Here is a 22067-nt window from a genome sequence, read left to right on the forward strand (position 1 = left end):
CATTTTACAATAAAATGTAAAAAAAAAAAAAAAAAATTCTCCCCTGGGAGGCATGCCCCCGGGGGTCTGTGTTTCCCTTCGTATAGCGATTCTTGTGGGCTGGGCAGAGTCAAAGTCCAGAGCTACTTTTTAGTCCCAGTCCGCCCCTGGACAGGTATAAAAATAGTTGGAAAAATACCCTGGAGAAAATTATCAGTCCTAGTGTAGACGTAGCCATAATGAAGGAGGCACAGACATTTCAGAGTCTGACTCCAATTTATCGGGTGTTTACTTGAATCATTCAAACAATTGTTCAAGCGTTCTGGGGGTTGTCTGACTTCCCCTTATTTGATGATCAAAGACATGAGTCGACTAAGGGGAGTCTTGTGACTCCTTTGTCTTCTTCAAAGTTTTAAGATAACTGGGCTTACTTCTGTGACACCAGATGGTATATGTTAAAACTAACCTGAATGTGAATGCATTATTGCATTGACTGAAGACAAAAGGCTACATAATGCAAACAAGTGATCATATAAACGTGAGTTCATAACATAACATATTGGGGAAAATGCCACAATAACAAAAAATACAATGAATCGATAGTTATGAGATAGATATCCGTGACGCCATTTTTTTTTTCAGTGTGACGTAATTTGTTTAAAAGATTAAAATATGCGAGTGAATAATTCTTTTAAAATTGTTTATTTTCCTTTTTTTAAACAAAATATTAGACATCAATTAACGATTCAAAGCTAAAAATGACAGACATTTTGTTTAATAAATATAGTTACTTACCTTCTTTTTATGGCTGGGTTGACACAAAAGCGGTTTCGCCATGTCTGTAACGAGGGTTTCCAGGGTAAAAGGCACAAATTAAAAATAGTTTGGGGGCTTAATGCGCCATGAATCTGCAATGGCAGCATATAGACATATTGTTCTATCAAACACATTTTCATACATATATATGTATATACAGTGGGTTTTCCCATTGGCAGTGTATCAAATACTTGTTCTCCCCACTGTATATGTACCAAGGAGAACGTTTAAACTTAAAACATGTTGAATTATGATGTGAAATCCTTTTGGGCTGATCTTTGGATCTGGTCTATTTTGTGGATGGTTTTGAACAATCCAAATGTTCGCAAGCAATTTTTAAAAAATCAGTGTACCTGTGGATACTGTGAAAGTTAGTTAAATGTTACGTTGCTGCCATTCTTCTGTGGATTTTGCACTAGCCGAGCCAGACCAAGCAAGTCTATTTTTTTATGTTAATGGTTTATATTATCAAATGTTTTATATAACTTGTCTACCAACTTTTTCTTTTGATGAGGTCTTATACATCGTTTACTTATTTCTTGTTTATTGATGTGTGCAAAAAACACATTTTTTAGCAGCGTGCAATGACAGGGGCCCCAGAGAGATCTTGCTTGGAGACCCAAGAAATGCCACTGGTCACATCACTCAAATGGTTGACGAGCTCAAGTTAATAAAAGTTGTTGTCCGCAGATATCCGAGAGACGGCCACTTCGCTCACGTGTTGACAAGAAGGAAGGATGGCTCTGGACAGCAAGTGGAAGGAGCTGCTGTTGGGAACGCTGAAGGAGCTTGGGGAGGACGACTTCGAGGAATTCAAGTTCTTTTCGGACCTGCCTCAAAGCGTACAAGAAAACCCCCGCCGGGTGAACATTGCTAACGCGCTGGTGAAGAAGCACGGCGAGAATACTCTGGAGGAGACCATCAAAATTCTGGAAAAGATTGGTAACAAGAACTTGGCCGAGAAGTTGCGTGGCAACGTGCTGGAAATAAAAGGTTAGGCCCCAAAGTAGCTTCAGGGGTTAGAACACCGGTGACTTAGAAACTGTGGAAGTCAACCATGAGACGAGTAAGAATTACTTGTCCTAAAATTCTGTTCTGGTCTGCATGAACCTCAGGTTGTACTGATTTAGTTGAGCCTCCATTCTCAAATGCTCCCCCGGGTGCTCCTTCTGCCCTGGCAGACAATCGGAGCTTTATCAGTTTTGATCAAAGCCAAAGACATTTGGAAAGCCTGTTTGTTTTGTAAAGCAGGATGTAGAGCTCCTAAAAAAATCATCAGTTTCACTTCTTAAGCTCATATTTCACAAAAGCAAGGTAGACTTTTAGCTGATGAACTTTCATCATCTATGCATTCATGTCTCTGGTGGCTGTGTGCCCTGGGGTTGTTTGCGAGGTTGTTGTTTTTTTGTCCATAATGGGTCACCGCTGCTCTCTTGCAGGCGCCGTCTTCTCCGTCCATGATGATGATCATATTGACAGATTGAAGGCAGACCTGCAAGAAAAGCTGCATAGTTTATACAGCTTTGTTCCCGAAGGCAACACCGAGCGCTGGCAGCAGCAGCCTCTGGCCGACGTCTACACGGATCTGGACGTCACCTACGGGGCCGACGTCAGGCCCGACGAGCGACACGAGGTCCTTCAGATGGAGACGCGTGCCGCGGCGGCCAAGAAGTCTATCCTGCCGTGCGATATCTTCAAAAGCCATGACGGACAGCCGCGACCGATACGCACACTGCTCACCGTCGGCTTCGCGGGAATCGGGAAAACCTTCCTGGTTCAAAAGTTTGTGTGCGACTGGGCCAGCGGGAATAAAAACCAGGACGTACACTTCATATTTCCCTTCACCTTCCGCGAGTTGAACACCGACGAAGGGAAAAACTTTACGCTGGCCAAGCTCATCCGATGCTACGTCTGTGAGAGCAGGCACATGAGCGAGGAGACTCTGAACATTATATTAGACGACCTGCACAAGTCCGGGATACGGGACTACGAAAGCAGCCGGATCAAGATCTTGTTTGTTTTGGACGGACTGGACGAGTGCAAGTTCAAAATGGACTTGAAGAATGAGATGAAAGTAGACCTAGACGTGACGGAGGCCTACCCGCTGGAGATACTCCTGGCGCACATCATCAAGAGGAACCTGCTTCCGTGCGCCCGGGTTTGGATCACTACGCGGCCCGCGACGGCCCGCGATATCCCTTCCGACCTCATCGACAGCAGAACAGAGGTGAGAGGATTCAATGATTCCCAAAGGCTGGAGTACTTCAGGAAAAAATTTCAAAATGAGGAGCGTGTCATTGAGCACATCCGGAAAACTCGCACCATCTTCATCATGTGCCACCTGCCCATCTTCTGCTGGCTCACCGCTACAGTTCTTCAGGATCATTTGGACAAAGGGAAGGAGGGAGAGCTTCCCACAACGCTGACAGACATGTACTCGGAGTATGCTTTTAACCAGCTGGACAAGTCCAAGGAGCGACAGACGACCGAGTACGCTGATTACGTGAAAGCGCTAGCAAAGCTGGCGTTTCACCACACAATGAGTAAGCAACAGATCTTCTACGAGGAGGACCTAGCAAAAAGCGGATTTGATTACAACCAAGCCGCAAAACACTCCGGAATATTCACTGAGGTGTTTAAGGAGGTCCGTCCGCTCAGAAGAAACCAACAGGGCAAGATGTTTCAGTTTGTCCATTTGACCATCCAGGAGTATTTTGCCGCATTCCACGTGATGATTTGCCTCTTCCATGACAACAAGAACATACTGGTTGATTCAGAGCAGGCACTGGAGTGTGTCTTCCAAGAAGAAGAAAAATCGGAAGTATTAGAAGAAACAGAATCAGAAGATGGAGAAAAAAAATCAGAAAAAGAAACAGAATCAGAAGATGGAGAAAAAAAATCAGAAGAAGAAACAGAATCAGAAGATGGAGAAAAAGAATCGGAAGAAGAAACAGAAGATGAAGGGGATTGGAAAATCGCTGAGGTTCACCGGTCAGCTCTCCAGAAAGCCTCGGAGAGTGAAGGATACCTGGACATGTTCCTCCGCTTCCTCCTTGGCCTTTCCTTGCCGTGCAACCAGGAACTAGTGGGGGAACTGCTGAAGGCTCCTCAGGACTGCAGGCGAAACAAGTCAAAGACAGTCAAGTTGATCAAGGAGAGGATAAAACGGAACACTCCAGAGAAGAACATCAACTTGTTCTACTGCTTAAACGAGCTGAAGGACGACTCTTTGCTGAAGCAGTTTCAGATAAAGAAAAATATTTCACACCATATTGACTGGGAGAAAATGCCAAATGACATGTGGTCAGCCTTGGCCTTCTTTTTACTGACAGACGACGAAACCATGGAGGTCTTTCAGCTGTATAGATACACCGCATCGCCTTTGGGGCTCGAGAAGCTGTTGGTGGTGGTCAAGGCTTCTCAACGATCAAGGTGCGTGGTTTAAAGTCTTTTTGAAGTAGGAAAGATCCAAAAGCACAATGGCAAATCCAAAAACAAGTGCAACTAGTCACAAAACATGATGACTCAACAAAACAAAACAACTGCAAATCACAAAACGGGCAAAAAAAAAAAAAAATCTGAAAACAATTGCATATCACAGAATCCAACAACAAATCTGAAAAAGAAAGCAAATGAACGCATTCACTCCCAAAGACGTGTTTGTACATTTTTTGGGAGCACTTAGGTTTGCTAACAAAGACTAATAGAAACAATCCTTCCGGTCCTTTCAACTAGCGATGTAGGATAATACATTTTTCAACCGATAACCGACAATTTCCTCCTCGTCCCAGCCGATGATCGATAATGTCAAGCCAATAATTCTATTAAACGTTATATGTAAAATTTTAAAGTATACACAAGAGCAAATATTACTGTGTAAAAATTGAATTTTTTTTGCTGTTTTTTTTTCACCATCAAATGTGAACAAGTAGTAAATTCCAACATCTAAATGATGACAGATTGTCTGACATTGTGTAATGGTAAACTTTTGGCAACAATTACTTACAGAGTAAATACCTATGTTGCACAAAAATGCCTTTAAAAGTAAGGCATTCCTAACATGTATATATAACATTACTACATTGCAAAAGCACACCTCCTTAAAACCAGTTAAATTCCCATGTTTTCAGTATAAATCTTTTGGAAATAAGTGAAGCTATCTGCCAGCGCTTCAAGTACATTTCACTCGCTTACATTTCTTGAAATAAGAAAAATAGCTAGCTGAAAATAAGCTTAACAGCCTTATTTTAAGCAATACATTAATATATTTAATCCTAAAAAACATGTTTGTCAGAGATGTTCTTTATTCAAGAATAGGTATGGTTCAAAACATTATTGGAAAGCATTTTTTTTCTTGATTTTGATGAAAAATGACCAAGTTTTTAGATGTACGGGCTTAATAAGAACAAATAGTAATATTTGCTTCAAATACAGTGCCTTGCAAAAGTATTCGGCCCCCTTGAATCTTGCAACCTTTCGCCACTTTTCAGGCTTCAAACATAAAGATATGAAATTTCATTTTTTTGTCAAGAATCAACAACAAGTGGGACACAATCGTGAAGTGGAACAACATTTACTGGATAATTTAAACTTTTTTAACAAATAAAAAACTGAAAAGTGGGGCGTGCAATATTATTCGGCCCCTTTTAATTTCAGTGCAGCAAACTCACTCCAGAAGTTCAGTGAGGATCTCTGAATGATCCAATGTTGTCCTAAATGACCGATGATGATAAATAGAATCCAACTGTGTGTGATCAAGTCTCCGTATAAATGCACCTGCTCTGTGATAGTCTCAGGGTTCTGTTTAAAGTGCAGAGAGCATTATGAAAACCAAGGAACACACCAGGCAGGTCCGAGATACTGTTGTGGAGAAGTTGAAAGCCGGATTTGGATACAAAAAGATTTCTCAAGCTTTAAACATCTCAAGGAGCACTGTGCAAGCCATCATATTGAAATGGAAGGAGCATCAGACCACTGCAAATCTACCAAGACCCGACCATCCTTCCAAACTTTCTTCTCAAACAAGGAGAAAACTGATCAGAGATGCAGCCAAGAGGCCCATGATCACTCTGGATGAACTGCAGAGATCTACAGGTGAGGTGGGAGAGTCTATCCATAGGACAACAATCAGTCGTACACTGCACAAATCTGGCCTTTATGGAAGAGAGGCAAGAAAAAAGCCATTTCTCAAAGATATCCATAAAAAGTCTTGTTTAAAGTTTGCCACAAGCCACCTGTGAGACACACCAAACATGTGGAAGAAGGTGCTCTGGTCAGATGAAACCAAAATTGAACTTCTTGGCCACAATGCAAAACGATATGTTTGGCGTAAAAGCAACACAGCTCATCACCCTGAACACACCATCCCCATTGTCAAACATGGTGGTGGCAGCATAATGTTTGGGCCTGCGTTTCTTCAGCAGGGAGAGGGAAGATGGTTAAAATTGACGGGAAGATGGATGCAGCCAAATACAGGAACATTCTGGAAGAAAACCTGTTGGTATCTGCACAAGACCTGAGACTGGGACGGAGATTTATCTTCCAACAGGACAATGATCCAAAACAAAGCCAAATCTACAATGGAATGGTTCAAAAATAAACGTATCCAGGTGTTAGAATGGCCAAGTCAAAGTCCAGACCTGAATCCAATCGAGAATCTGTGGAAAGAGCTGAAGACTGCTGCTCACAAACACTCTCCATCCAACCTCACTGAGCTCGAGCTGTTTTGCAAGGAAGAATGGGCAAGAATGTCAGTCTCTCAATGTGCAAAACTGATAGAAACATACCCCAAGCGACTTGCAGCTGTAATTGGAGCAAAAGGTGGCGCTACAAAGTATTAACGCAAGGGGGCCGAATAATATTGCACGCCCCACTTTTCAGTTTTTTATTTGTTAAAAAAGTTTAAATCATCCAATAAATTTTGTTCCACTTGACGATTGTGTCCCACTTGTTGTTGATTCTTGACAAAAAATTAAAATTTTATATCTTTATGTTTGAAGCCTGAAATGTGGCGAAAGGTTGCAAGGTTCAAGGGGGCCGAATACTTTTGCAAGGCACTGTAAGTGGAATAATCTGGCGCATTCATCCATTAACTAGTCTTTCACACTCAAAACAAGATGGAGAAAAAATTATTTGTCTAGATTTAAGAAAAATGATCTGATGAAGACGTCATAAATAGACACGTGCCTGTTACTGGTTTCAAGGTTTACCGTGGTATGAAAACATCAGTTTCAAAACCACTAAAATTTTCCGTTATACCGTAGAAAATGTTAGCCTAGTCTTATTTGGGAGAGCAACTTCGTCAGGGTTGTAAATCTCATGGCCACTGGGAAACAAGCTTGAATGAAGGTGTTTTACGAAATTTTTTACGAAATTTCCGGATCACACTTTTTATGGAAGATGAAAGAAATTTCGTAGCTGGTTCGCAGTGAGTAAGCAACAGGCACACTTTTGCTTAACAGACAATGTTTATTGATTAGAAATTGCAAATAAATGAATGAATGAAGCTTAATTGATTACAATCCCACAAAAGCAAGCAGAAACAAAATCAAGAATAACTAAAACGCTAGGTCTGAATTGTCAAAAAACCCTTACGAAGCAGTTAAAAACACATCAACACACATAACAATGGCGCTAGATCATTTAGTTGTCGAAGCTAAAATATCCCCGCACCAAAGCGCAATGAGTTCCTCCATGATATTGAAATCAAGCTCTTACCTGTCGACAATGAACGGAGGGCCACGCAGCGTTCCTGGTTTGAGCGATCAAGGAGCTCCGGCCGAGCGACTACGCGTGAAATCCTACGACCGACCCTAAAGTGTGGCCCGGGATTAGGCTCTTTATAGGCATATGTCACGTGATCTCAGGAGACACACTGCCTGTCCAATCATGGTTGGGCTCTTTATTGTCGTGTCCAATCATGGTTAGGCTCTTTATTGTCGAAGGCAGTTGTTGTAATAAAGGCATTCTCAAAGGAAGGAACTCACTGTACTTTAGTACACAGTTGTACTTTTACACATAGCCCAAAGGCCCTTTGTTATATATATGTGTATTTAATAATGATGGAACCAGTGCGGGACACAAAAAGGTCACCGGTGTTTTTCTCCATACAGAAGGAAAAAAGAATAGCGTCAAAGATCGCTGATTGCGACGGATGATCTTGCCCTAACCAAAAATGCACGTTCGCTGGAAAAGGACAGGTCTTACTCCCAATGTTTTTTTTTAGATGAAACCATCACACAACAATATTTATATTTTAACCTATTAACTTTATGTCTTTTTAACACAAAGGCATGACATGTAGACTGGAGTTGACACAATGGCTGAAAATGGCGAAACTTTACTTGAGCTTTTTGCCCCCTCCAAAAAAACAAAAAAGTTGTGCAGTAAATATTTATTTTATTTAGAAGAGGTTTTTTTTTTTTTTTTTTTAAATAGCAATTATTTTTGTTCTTGCTCAAATCTTGAGCAAACGCAGCTGTGCCTGTGGATAGTCTATAAGTTCTATTCATTTTAATTTTATTTAAAATATGTTATTTATTCATGTTAACATTCTATTCATGTAACAATTTGCAAATATGTTCTTAAAAATAAACCCATACATCTCAAAATGACACATTTTGGAGCTATAATTGCAATACCGTGATACTGTAAAACTGCGGTATTTTTGCCCAAGGTTATCGTACCGTCAAAATCTCATACCGGCACATGCCTAGTCGTAAATTTATAGCGTACTGAATGCATCACTGACTGATTGACTTCTTGTGAGTGTGGTTTGGTGCATGTTGAAATGATCATCTAACCACTGTGCCGGAATGATAAGCATGCTTACTTGACTGACGTCACGGGTCCAAATGTCCGTGATGAAACTGATGTGATCGGCATGCGTTTCACGAAGAATGGTGGACGTACAGTATAAACTGCGTTATTTTTTCATCAGGGGCTTTGGCTCTCGGGTCACTTCGGTAAAAAAAAAAAACGTCTCTCGTCCGACCGAGCCTGGCACCTCCTCCCGCCTGTGCTCTTCAGTCCGTCCGGCCCCCAAATGAGCACACGCGCCAGGCCTCAGTCTGGCCGTGGCGCTTAATGAGTTTAACCGGAGATGAGTGGGGCGGGGCTGCCCGAGACCGAGCTGCCAAAAGCGGCTCTCGATCGTCACAAGCCCCGTAACTTAGCTTAGTTTATGTTTGTTTACGTTCGCTTTAGCCTTCGCGCTAGCAGCCTCGTATTCGTTCCAAATATCTTTTTGATGCATCTTTAAATGTCTGATCAGGTTAGTGGTGTTACATGAGGACACTTTCTTTCCGCCTCGTGGAACTTCTGCAGTGCATGTTTTTGCAATTGGCGAGAGCGCCGTTTGTTTCACACACGGAAAAATCAACCTACGCTGGTGAAAGAGCCGCCACGACATCCAACTACCTCAACCATGTCGCGTCACTCATGCATCAGGGGCTTCCGAGGGAGGAGGGGTTGAGGAGGCGGCGGTGCAGAATTGGACAAAACTGCTTCGACTGCGCACAATTGGAGGCTAAATCAAGTATCTAAATATCGGATTCCATTATCGGTTGAATTTTTTTTTTTTATCTGTTATCTGAGTGACGTCATAATTGCCACTATCGGCCGATAATTATCGGTAACCGACATTATCGTGCATCTTTACTTTTAACTGTTTGTAACTGAACAGAATCTGCAGCTCTCCAGAACGCTACCAAAGGCGTATAGAAAAAGGAAATTACTCCTGATCTTCAACTGCTCATCACTGTAGAACGGAAAAGAGTCAAAACATTTTGTGAAGAAAAAAAAAATGTTTGTGTAGCCATCAAGCACAATATTCTGTAGTGCTTGACAAGTCAGCCAAAATCATCGCAAATGAACAGAAGACGATGTCTTCTGAAAAACGGCTGGGAGTGAAAGCGTTAGGAAACCGGAAATGGTTGGCACTGGTGCCGAAGTTGTCTCGCAGCTGTTTGGACGAGAGGAAAGACGCATTTCGAGAGGTCTCTATATTCCTGAGTCTCTTGCTTTCTTTTGATTTGATGATGGTTTTGTGTGATTCATTGCAAGGATTTCATGCTGCTCATTGAGATAAACATTTTTCATTGCTTGCCAGTCCCAATTTCAATCTATCTTTTGCTCCAACTAATTATTGATATCTGTATGGCAGCAAAGAAAATGTTGACCTGAAGTTCATCCTGAAACACTTGCAAATTCAGAATTTTGAGGAATGTCAAATGCGTCGAAATTCGTGGAAATTCCGAGTTACAATCTTGAATTAAAAAAACCCAAACAAAACACATCGCGGTGGGACTAGATGAACGGCCTTGTTGACGACATCCAAAACAAATGAAGACTGCATCACAGTCAGCATATGAGCGTTCCTGTTGCTCACATCCTCACTTGAAAATAAAATGCAAAATATCGATAAAAGGATTAGTTTTCAGATTTGTCATAGTTTTGTTTTTTTATTTGTCATCTTGAAATAAAATCTATGAATATTATTCAAAGCAGCATACCAAAGTCAGCAGGTTTAATGTTTGGCTCACGTCTTCCTCCTGTCTGTGTGTTCCAGTCTACATGATTGTCAGCTGGACAAAGGCAGCTGTGACCTGCTGGCTTCCGTTCTCTGCTCTCCATCCAACCTGAGGCATCTGGACCTGAGCTTTAACAATCTGTTGGACGAAGGGGTGGAGATCCTCTCAAAAGGACTGGCCAGCCCAAACTGCGTCTTAGAATCCCTCTAGTAAGGAGCTCCTCCTGTTCATAATCTTCTGTGGTTCCGGTCGACCAATCAATAGAATCACTTTTATTATTAGCAAAAAGAACAATTCACTCAATGTGGTCGAACGAAACAAACATCCTTGTTGACGACATCCAAAACTAATAAAGACTGTCACAGACAGCACATGAGCGTTCCTGTTGGTGACATCATGACTAGAAAATACAATCCACCATATCGATAAAACGATAAATCAGGTTTTGTAATTTGCCTTTTTGTCATCTTGAAATAAAATCTATGATTATTATTCAAAGCAGCATACTAAAGTCAGCAGGCATTATGTTTGGCTCACGTCTTCCTCCTGCCTGTCTTCTACAGTCTACGTCACTGTGGCCTGGGCAAAGGCAGCTGTCACCTGCTGGCTTCCGTTCTCAGCTCTCCATCCAACCTGAAGAGTCTGAATCTGGGCGGGAACAATCTGTCGGACAAAGGGGTGGAGATCCTCTCGAAAGGACTGGCCAGTCCACACTGCAAATTAGAGTCCCTCTTGTAAGGAGCTGCTCCTGTTGGTAATCTTCTGTGGTTCCGGTCGACCAATCAATAGAATCACTGCTATTATTAGCAAAAAAGAAGGATTCATTCAATGTGGTCGAACAAAACAAACATCCTTGTTGAGGACATCCAAAACTAATAAAGACTGTCAAAGCCAGTACATGAGCGTTCCTGTTGGTGACATCATGACTACAAATACAATCCATCGATAAGACGATTAGTTTTATCGATGAGGTTTTGTAATTTCTTTTTTTTATTTGTCATCTTGAATTAAAATCTATTACTATTATTCAAGGCAGCGGACTAAAGTCAGCAGGCGTTATTTTTCACTCGCTCTAATGTCTTCGTCCTGTCTGTGTGCTCCAGCCTAATGGAGTGTGGCCTGAGCAAAAGCAGCTGTCACCTGCTGACTTCCGTTCCCAGCTATCCATCCAACTTGAGTCTGAACCTGAGCAAGAACAATCTGTCGGACGAAGGGGTGGAGATCCTCTCAAAAGGACTGTCCAGCCCAAACTGCAAATTAGAGTCTCTCAAGTAAGGAGCTGCTCCTGTTGGTAATCTTCTGCGGTTCCGGTCGACCAATAGATAGAATCACTGCTGTTATTAGCAAAAAGAACGATTCACTCAATGTGGTCGTATGAAACAAACATCCTTGTTGACGACATCCAAAACTATTAAAGACCGTCACAGCCAGCACATGCGTGTTCTGTTGATGACAACATCACTAGAAAATACAATACATCTTATCAATAAAACGATTAGTTTTTTCAGAATTGTCACAGGGTTTTGTAATTTGCTCTTTTGTATATTTGTCATCTTGAATTCAAATCTATTATTGTTATTCAAAGGAGCGGACTAAAGTCAGCAGGCGTTATGTTATGCTCACGTCTTCCTCCTGTCTGTGTGTTCCAGTCTACGTGATTGTCATCTGGACAAAGGCAGCTGTCACCTGCTGGCTTCCGTTCTCAGCTCTCCATCCAACCTGAAGCGTCTGGACCTGACCGACAACAATCTGTTGGACGAAGGTGTGGAGATCCTCTCAAAAGGACTGGCCAGCCCAAACTGCACCTTAGAAGAGCTCACGTAAGGAGCTGTTGCTGTTCATAATCTTCTGTGGTTCCGGTCGACCAATAGATAGAATCACTGCTGTTATTAGCAAAAAAGAATGATTCACTCAATGTGGTCGTACGAAACAAACATCCTTGTTTAAGACATCCAAAAAATAATAGAGACCGTCACAACCAGCACATGAGAGTTCCTGTTGGTGACATCATGACTAGACAATACAATCCATTATATCGATAAAACGATTAGTTTTATCGATCAGGTTTTGTAATTTGCCTTTTTTTTTGTCATCTTGAAATAAAATCTATGATTATTATTCAAAGCAGCATACTAAAGTCAGCAGGTTGTATGTTTGGCTCACGTCTTCCTCCTCCTTGTTTGCTCCAGTCTAAGTCGTTGTCACCTGGACAAAGGCAGCTGTCACCTGCTGGCTTCCGTTCTCAGCTCTCCATCCAACCTGAGGCATCTGAATCTGAGCTACAACAATCTGTCGGACGAAGGGGTGGAGATCCTCTCCAAAGGACTGGCCAGCCCAAACTGCAAGTTAGAATCCCTCGAGTAAGGAGCTCCTCCTGTTCATAATCTTCTGTGGTTCCGGTCGACCAATCAATAGAATCACTGCTATTATTAGCAAAAAGAACTATTCACTCAGTGTAGTCGTACGAGACAAACGTCCTTGTTGACGACATCCAAAATAAATGAAGACTGTCACAGCCAGCACATGAGCGTTCCTGTTGGTGATTGAAAATAGAATACATCATATCGATAAAACCAAGAGCGTAGTTTTGGTCTCTATATTGGTAGGGATGATATAACAACACAACCTGCATGTACAGTACACTTTTTGCTGTGGACGGGACATGATAAGACCAACAGACTGCGTGAACGGCGGCCAGGGCTACATTTCTCACCAATAAGAATGTAATTAATTGATAGGCTAAATGATAAAATACAGTGGGGCAAATAAGTATTTAGTCAACCACCAACTGTGCAAGTTCTCCTACCTGAAAAGAATGGAGAGGCCTGTAATTGTCAATATGGGTAAACCTCAACCATGAGAGACAGAATGTGGAAAAAAACAGAAAATTACATTGTTTGATTTTTAAAGAATTTATTTCCAAATTAGAGTGGATAATAAGTATTTGGTCACCTACAAACAAGCAAGATTTCTGGCTGTCAAGAGGTCTAACTTCTTCTAACGAGGCTCCACTCGTTACGGCACCTGTTTTAACTCATCAGTATAAAAGACACCTGTCCACAAACTTAGTCAGTCACACTCCAAACTCCACTATGGCCAAGACCAAAGAGCTGTCGAAGGACACCGGAGACAAAATTGTAGACCTGCACCAGGTTGGGAATCTGCAATAGGTAAAACGCTTGGTGTAAAGAAATCAACTGTGGGAGCAATTATTAGAACATGGAAGACATAGAAGACTACTGATAATCTCCCTAGATCTGGGGCTCCATGCAAGATCTCCCCCCGTGGCGTCAAAATGATAACAAGAACAGTGAGCATAAATCCCAGAACCAGACGGGGGGACCTAATGAGTGACCTACAGAGAGCTGGACCACAGTAACAAAGGCTACTATCAGTAACACAATGCGCCACCAGGGGCTCAAATCCTTTACTGCCAGACGTGTCCCCCTGCTGAAGCCAGTACACGTCCAGGCCCGTCTGCGGTTTGCTAGAGAGCATTTGGATGATCCAGAAGAGGACTGGGAGAATGTGTTATGGTCAGATGAAACCAAAATAGAACTTTTTGCTAGAAATACAGAGGAGAAAGAATACTGAATTGCATCCGAAGAACACCATACCCGCTGCGAAGAATGGGGGTGGAAACATCATGCTTTGGGGCTGTTTTTCTGCAAAGGGACCAGGACGACTGATCTGTGTAAAGGAAAGAATGAATGGGGCCATGTATTGAGAGATTTTGAGAAAAATCTCCTTCCATCAGCAAGGGAATTGAAGATTGAAGACGTGGCTGGGTCTTTCAGCATGACAATGATCCCAAACACACAGCCAGGGCAACAAAGGAGTGGCTTCGTAAGAGGCATGTCAAGGTCCTGGAGTGGCCTAGCCTGTCTCCAGATCTCAACCCCATAGAAAATCTCTGGAGGGAGATGAAAGTCCATGTTGCCCAACGACAGCCCCAAAACATCATTGCTCTAGAGGAGATCTGCATGGAGGAATGGGCCCAAATACCAGCAACAGTGTGTGAAAAGCTTGTGAAGAGTTACAGAAAAAATTTGGCCTCCGTTATTGCCAACAAATGGAACATAACAAAGTATTGAGATGAACTTTTGGTGTTGACCAAATACTTCTTTCCCACCTTGATTTGCAAATAAATTCTTTAAAAATTAACAATATGATTTTCTGTTTTTTTCCCCCCACATTCTTTCTCTCATGGTTGAGGTTTACCCATATTGACAATTACAGGCCTCTTTTATTTTCAAGTGGGAGAACTTGCACAATTAGTGGTTGACGAAATCCTTATTTGCCCCACTGTACATCTGTATTGACTGACACTAACTCACACACTGCAAATATACAGTAGTATAATGTGTTAATCTGATCGTTTTTCTTAAATTTAGTCTAATAATTTTCTTCATCTTGTTTTGAGTTTTAAAGCCTAGTTAACAGATGAATGTGTCAGATTCTTACATTTACCTTTAGTAAATATTACCACTTGTTCTTATTAAGCCCAAAAATCCGTCAGACATTTTTCACCCGAAATCAAGAAAAAAATGCTTTCAAATAATGTTTTGAACAATATATAATTGAATAACATATCTGAAAAGTTTTTTTAAGATTAAATATAGAAGCTTTTTGCTTAAAAAAAAAGTCTGTAAAGTTTATTTTCAGCTAGCTATTTTTCTTTAGGAAATCGGATTATAATTTACTTGAAGCACTGGCAGATAATTTCACTTATTTCTAGTAGATTTAGACTGATTTAAACCTTTGTTTTCAAAAACTACAAAGGAAACATTTTGAAAACGTCCAGAATAAATGTCTGGATTTTATTCGGAAATTTAAATTGCAATATTTGAACACAAATTTGTGTATTAACATACAAAAATACAAAATTGTTCATCATCTCTTAACTATTCAGGAATGCAAAAAAATCAATGTCTTAATACCATTCAAAATTGTCTGTATAAATAAAGTAAATATAACAAAAATTCTTAGTCAGGGAATAATAAAAATAAACAAAAAAAGAGCCTTCCTTTCAGAAAAGCACGACTGCTTTTGTCCACAAGCACAGCACAGCCAAACTCAACAAAAAATGAAAGCTCCTTTGGGCTGCTTAAGACCACATAAGCAAAATAAAAATTGGGAAGAAGGGGGTAAACCTTAGTCCACAACATTTCTTTAAGATGAGCAGAGTTCACTCTTTTTCTCAGTTTAATTAACGTTAGGATAGTCGAATACACATAGGTAGATTTGTGTCTTTATTATTACAGCAAAAAAAAAAGCTGCTACAACAAAAAAAAAGTCGCTTCAATCGAAATATATATTTTCAATTTAAAGAAAAAAAGTCACTTCGATAAAAAAAAAAAAAAAAAAAGAAAAAAACGTGTTTGAATGCAAAAATAAATTTGAAACTCAAAAAATGCATTTGAAAACTTTGAATTTTTTTTTTTTTTTTTTTGATTGAAGTAACTTAGTTTTGCGTTTGGGCCACATTTTGGCTAGGACAGCTTTGTTTTTATTATTTAATCAAAAAATAATAATTTGCTTCAAACAAAAAAACATTTTTTTCAAAGGAAAAATCACTTCAATCAAAAATATAAAATTTTCAATCATAGAAAAAAAATTTTTGAATGCGAAAAAATATTTGAAACTCGGAAATTTGCATTTGAACACTTCATTTTTCATTGAAACTGTTTTCTTTGATTAAAGTAATCCTTTTTGCGTTTGGGCCGTATTGTGGGTAGGACATTTGTGTCTAAATCACTCAATCCCAGGAAAAGTTGCTTCAATCAAAAAACTATTTTCAGTCAAAGAAAAAAATCATTTGCAAAAATAAAATTGCCCTTCCCCCCCAAAAAAAACATATATGAATATATATATATATTTGATTTTTTTTTTTTTTTTAATTGAGAGATATATATTTTTTTATTGAAGTGTCAATTTTTTTGGAGAGCAAAAAGTTTTGAACTCATTTATTTGAAGTAATAAAAGTTTTGAATGCACTTTTTTTTTAAGTAAAAAAAGTTTTGATTGAATCATTTTGACACAACGATCCAGCTTTGCCGCTACTTCCGACATGTTTAAGTGACAAGTGACTCCGCCAATTGCGTAAGCCATAAAAGCATGATGAAGCGAGAATAATGGCCACCAGGGTACCAGCCAGCCATCGGACTCGGCTCGGCTCGGAGCCTGCTGCTTAATGTGATTCAACACGCGAAACTTGACCCGTTGCCCTGACGTGACAGATGGCAATCGGCGTTCAACCGGGGCGTCGCGACGTGCCGGTACGGGGGTGTAAAGCCTCGTATCTTAAGCGACTAGTGAAGGGATATGTCGTTCACTTGAGTAAATGAATCCATTCCGGTTCGTTCAGTAAAAAGATTCGTTCAAACAAATCGTTTAACGAATCGTTCGCCCCCCCACTCACCCAAATGAATCGTTCGGTTAGTGAACGGGAAGTGACGTTGCCAAAAGAATCACCAAAGACCGCTTAGCAATATAACTGAACGGGAAGTGACATTTTTTGGTCCCGCCCCCTTTTGCACACAGGCCCCTAATTGGTCGCTCGTCGTAGATTCAGAAGTGAGTGACGGACTATATCGTTCTGTTTTCGCTGCCTTGTCTCGTCTCTCCCCCGCAGCTGCAATAGCGAAGGAGAACTTCCGCGTCGTCAATCGTATTTCTATGGGATCAAAGTCATGCATTTTGATTTAGGAACACGGTGAAACATTTTCCTTTTGAGTAGGCTCGGGGGCGCACGGACTTTCTCTAGCAGGATCTTGATCACATTGCACAACATTGCTACTACCAGCCTCCATGACACGCTGTCACGCGAATTGAAAGAGAAATTGAAAGTTTAATTTCTAAATGTGGAAGGACCAACACATTATATTTACCTGACGCTCGGTTGTGTTTTTATGCTCATCAATATTATTTTTGGTAACTATTATTAAAACTAAAGTTTAAATAGCTGGTTGTCAAATGTATTGCTCTGAAATGAAAAGAATACTAAATTTTGATACAAAAAAAAGTTTCATTGCAAATCAGTGTTAAGAGGATCTTATTGTAATATTATTTTTGCATTGGTATTAATAAATATATAATCCAGTCAGCTCTTGTGTCATCCCCTCATCTCAGATCGTCAAATGCTGACGAGAAATAATTGAATGTTTCGTCTTTACAGTGTCGCCTTTCCACTCTCATCAGTCTGTTGAGAAAAATAGAGACATATTGCGACATCACCCGTGCCTGCTTGTGTTGTTTTGGCCGGTTGACTGGCGCAGGATGTATGGATGGAAATTCATTAGTCAAACCAACCAACACCTGACACGGAAAAAATAAAAAACTCGGGGAAAAAATTACATGTATATACTGTTTCATTGCAAATCAGTATTATAATGATTACACTTAATATTAATTTTGGTAAGCAAGCCTCCATAGATTGACAGTTCTCTCCCCCCTGCGCTGCCATGACGCGTCCGCAGCTCACCTTTTGTTTGCTTCGTAGCTCCTGGCGAAATAATTTTTAACTACTGTAAATTTGATTGTATGTCATCATGTGTAGTCCCGAGTTTGTTGAGAAAAGTAGTACACTAAACCATGCTTGCTAGGTTTGCGTGGTGTTTTTGTGTGTTTGAGCAGCACATGATAGGCTCCACATTAACAAATATACAACAAAGTCCTCTCCTTTCAGTTTTTGACTCGTTCACTGCGTGTCTGCAAAGTCAAGTTAGCAGCAATCTCGGTCAGGAGCCGGAGGACCGAGTCACTGAACGGGAAGTGACATAACTTAGTCTTGCCCCCCGCCTGCAAGCTGGCTGCTTATTGGCCACACGTGGAAGTGAGTGACGGACGCTCTGATTCTGTTTCCGCTCCCTCCCCCTGCCCGCAATGAGGCTGGCGTCTGATTGGTCGTGTCAGACGGTGCCGCTTGCTCAACGCCCTCACACGCAAGTCCCGACTCCCAAATTCCTTAAGAACTAATCAGTGCAGAAGATGATTAGTTCGGTCTCATTCCTCCAAACAATTCATTCAAAAAGAACGAATCGTTCACGACCGATACAACACTATAAGCGACCGGCCTCCGCGCCGGGGCGGTGGTGTGACATCGGTATCTCAGCAGAGTGCCCGCGACGGTACGGTGCCCTGTTGCAGCACACTGGTGGGACCCCGAGATCACCTCCTTGGAGGGTCCCGTGTGGCGGAATGGTCATCATGCTTTTATGGCTTACGCCATCGGCGGAGTCACTTGTCACTCAAACATGTCGGAAATAGCGGCGAAGTGTGATCTTTGTGTGAAAATGATTCAATCCAAACTTTTTTTACTTCAAAAAAAAAAAGTGCGTTCAGAACTTTTAGGACTTCAAATAAATGAGTTCAAGACTTTTTGCTCGACAAGAATGTGACACTTCAATAAAAAAATATATACATAATTCAAATTTAAAAAATATTTTCAAAAAATATATATATTTTAAGGTAGGGGCACTTTTACTTTTGCAAATGATTTTTTTTTTGGGATTGAAAATAGTTTTTTCGATTGAAGCAACTGTTTCTGGAATTGAATGATTCAGACACAAATGTCCTACCCGCAACATGGCCCAAACGCAAAAAGGATTGCTTCAATCAAAGAAAACAGTTTCAATGATAAATGAAGTGTTTCTGAGTTTCAAATATTTTTTCGCATACAAAAACTTTTTTCTATGATTGAAAATTTTTCATTTTCGATTGAAGTGATTTTTCTTTTGAAAATATATTTTTTGATTGAATATAAAGACACAAATGTCCTAGCCAAAATGTGGCCCAAACTAGGGCTGGGCGATATGGCCTTAAGCACGTATCACGGTAAATTGAGCAGATTTAACGATAAATTCGCCCAAGCGGACCGTTATATTAATTGAAAAAATCTGAATAAGTGCATGGATTACAGATTAACTGTTTCTCATTGATTTATTTACTAGCTTTGAATTTTATTTAACAATTGTACATGCAGTCTAAACATTAAGTATATAAAAATTTATTGTAAACAATGAGAATTCAAGTATGAACATTTATAACAGCTTGTATGGCTTGAACAATGTACATTGTCAAAATCAATATGCCTGTGCAAACATGTCTTTGTAACACAAATGAATTACAGCTTGAACAGTACACTTCAAAAAGACAATTTGTTGTTAATGGCTGCAGTGACATAATTACTCAACACAAGTGTTTACTTCAAGGTTTCAGGGTTTTTTCCCAGTGCATTTTTTAATACATGCAAGCACACATGAACCCCATCACAGATACACACACACACATTAAAGCTATATTGATCTTCTGCAAATGAAATATTTAAGATTTTATGATGGGAGTAATGACACACAATTAAGGACATACAAAAAAATAGCTGGGGCCATTAAACGGTCATATTATAATTTTCACTCTTGGATTGTACTTTATGCTAAATGCTTTACCATCACAAAAAGCTATCAGAGAAATCACACACAGACAGAGATACAAAATTACGCGACTTACTAATTGCTAGATGCAGTCCGTGCCCAATCCATTCATTAAGTTCAGCCGTTTCGACGAGGTTAGAGCTGCCATCCGTCTCCATCACGTTCATTTGTAGCGTTAACCGCTAGCGTTAGCCTGTGGCCTGGCTACCAGTAGAAAGCACTGAAAGCACCCTCTCTGGAAATCGTGAGAACAAGGGAGGACAGCGAGTGAACGCCTGTCTGGATGCCGGCCAAAAGTTTACTTAGTGTCTGGTGAAAGTTTGGCGAACCTCCCTTAAGCCACACTCCATCGCGTTTGCTTGTAGCGTTAGCCGCTAGCGTTAGCCTACCGGGCTTCTGTTTGTTTGGCTTCCTGATAACCATGTGACTCCATACGTAAGCACACTGACTGCTTTCTTGAAGGGGAATGAACATAGCCGAACAACACAGCGTCAAAGCGGGATGAAAAGACTGTATTTTCTTGTTTTATTAAGTTACCGAATTCACCGACATGGTCAAAATTACGTCTGTCAGCATGAAGAATTTGGGTACCGGTAAATTTTTGGTTTACCGCCCTGCTCTAGCCCAAACGCAAAACTACATTACTTCAATCAAAAAAGTTGTTTCAATCAAAAACAGAAAATTCAATCAAGGAAATTGTTTTGAAATGCATTTTTTTTTCTTTCAAATTTATTTTTGCATTCAAACACTTTTTTTTTTTTTTTTTGATTGAAGTGACTTTTTTTTGTGATTGAAAATATATATTTTGATTGAAGCTACTTTTTTTGGGAATGAATAATAGACACAAATCTACCTTCATACTGAAGCAGATTCCTGATCAGTTTGGCAACTTCACACAGTTTAATTTATCGTTAATGCTCAACTGAGATGCAGGTCGGACTTTCAGTGGCAAAATTAGTGCTGCGTTATGCCACCTTTTCACTTTTGATATTACTTACAGTGGCTGCCAGCTGGAAAAAACAACAACATCTAATTAGGCTAGGTTCATACCGCAGGTCTTAATGCACAATTCCGATTTTTCGTCGTATGTGTTTTTTTTTTTTTTTTTTTTGGCGTACCCGTTCCGACTGCCTTTGTCCATTGAGCACAATCAAGTGTTACGCATGTGCATTAACTCGCAGTCCGACAGGCGCTGAGCGAACGGACCCGCATGCGCAGAAGCATCAAAACAAATGACCACACATGCTGGCTCTGCATCATTCTAGGATGATAACATTTTTATTTCCAAAAAGAGGACACAAATAAGAGACATGAATAATCCCTGTTTAGTCTTATACTCAAAGTTTATATGGATTGATTGAACGCACGCACCGTATGTGTGTACGTCGTGCACGCACGCACACACATACGGTCAGTTTGCCCCGACTCTCGGCCATAGAAGCGATACTGAAATAGAGTACTGCTCATTTACCACACAGAAAGAAAACCGAGCATTCTCAGCCTTGACCCGTGATTTTATTTTTTTTCTGACTGTTGTCAAGCTCGCCTCTTCTCAGAAAGCCGAGTTCAAGCTCGGCGCTAACGCCTAAATCGCTGCCGTCCTCCGTTCCTGTCGCTCTTTGCTGACGTAATTGCTGCATTCCGACTTGGGAAACTTGACAGTTCAGATCGTCGCCACGTTCTGGAAAACTGTGGGCCAGATCGGATTTAAACCACATACGAAAGTGACCCAGATCGGATTTAAAATGGTTCACTTCTGTGCGACTTGTCCCATTCAAACCGTCAACTTAATGCCTCACTCGAGTCGGAAAAACACAAAAAAATCGGATTTGTGCATTAATACCTGCGGTATGAGCTTCCTCCTCCTAATATCCCTCCTCTTCGAAGCCGGCAGAGGAGGCGGGGGCATGTCGACATGTAACGTAATTCTGTGCTGTGAGAGAGTGGGGGTGGGAATAATCAGCCAATCAAATGTGCGTTTGAGGGAAAAAAACATGGACTGGCTCATTAGAAAGTGAAAAAGGAGTAAATGGAAGTCTGATAATATTAAAAATAATTCACTTAATAATGCTAGGGTCAATTCTATTGTCACATCATATAGGAAGACAATCTAAATGAGCCATATACATAACCCAACACATTATATAATGCAAATAAGGTTGCTTAAAAGTTGGTGGGGACAATTTGAGCATCCTAAAAAGTTGGTAGTGTTTTGTCCCTACCGTCCCAATGCAAACCTACGCCCTTGGATAAAACAATTAGTTTTTTCAGATTTATCACAGGGTTTTGTGATGTGCTGCTTTTTTTTTTT

The 22067-nt window shown here is 40.5% G+C and overlaps 2 protein-coding genes across 11 annotated transcripts in view; one reads left to right on the forward strand and one right to left on the reverse strand.

Moving 5' to 3' along the window:
• Nucleotides 1–8645, reverse strand: part of LOC130907807 (NACHT, LRR and PYD domains-containing protein 12-like) — a 48732-nt gene extending 40087 nt beyond the window's left edge. For 4 of the 6 annotated variants that reach the window (XM_057823542.1, XM_057823471.1, XM_057823387.1 and 1 more), the window contains exons 1-2: nt 7513–7744; nt 775–818 (exon numbers count right to left, since the gene is read on the reverse strand). The gene's annotated coding sequence lies outside the window, so the exon portion shown is untranslated. Of the gene's footprint in view, nt 1–774; nt 819–7512; nt 7745–8626 lie in introns of those variants that run through there. The other 2 variants (XM_057823697.1, XM_057823617.1) reach the window with 2 other exon arrangements.
• LOC130907310 (NACHT, LRR and PYD domains-containing protein 3-like) overlaps nt 1–22067 on the forward strand; it is a 32876-nt gene that overhangs the window by 4742 nt on the left and 6067 nt on the right. For 4 of the 5 annotated variants that reach the window (XM_057822433.1, XM_057822361.1, XM_057822599.1 and 1 more), the window contains 7 exons: nt 1486–1788; nt 2235–4227; nt 10364–10534; nt 10889–11059; nt 11429–11596; nt 11975–12145; nt 12515–12685. In XM_057822433.1, the coding sequence (XP_057678416.1) occupies nt 1533–1788; nt 2235–4227; nt 10364–10534; nt 10889–11059; nt 11429–11596; nt 11975–12145; nt 12515–12685 (3101 nt within the window). In that variant the 5' untranslated portion in view covers nt 1486–1532. The remainder of the gene's footprint in view (nt 1–1485; nt 1789–2234; nt 4228–10363; nt 10535–10888; nt 11060–11428; nt 11597–11974; nt 12146–12514; nt 12686–22067) is intronic. The other variant, XM_057822509.1, reaches the window with a different exon arrangement.

This window comes from Corythoichthys intestinalis, chromosome 1, assembly GCF_030265065.1.
Source record: "Corythoichthys intestinalis isolate RoL2023-P3 chromosome 1, ASM3026506v1, whole genome shotgun sequence".
Taxonomy (NCBI): domain Eukaryota; kingdom Metazoa; phylum Chordata; class Actinopteri; order Syngnathiformes; family Syngnathidae; genus Corythoichthys; species Corythoichthys intestinalis.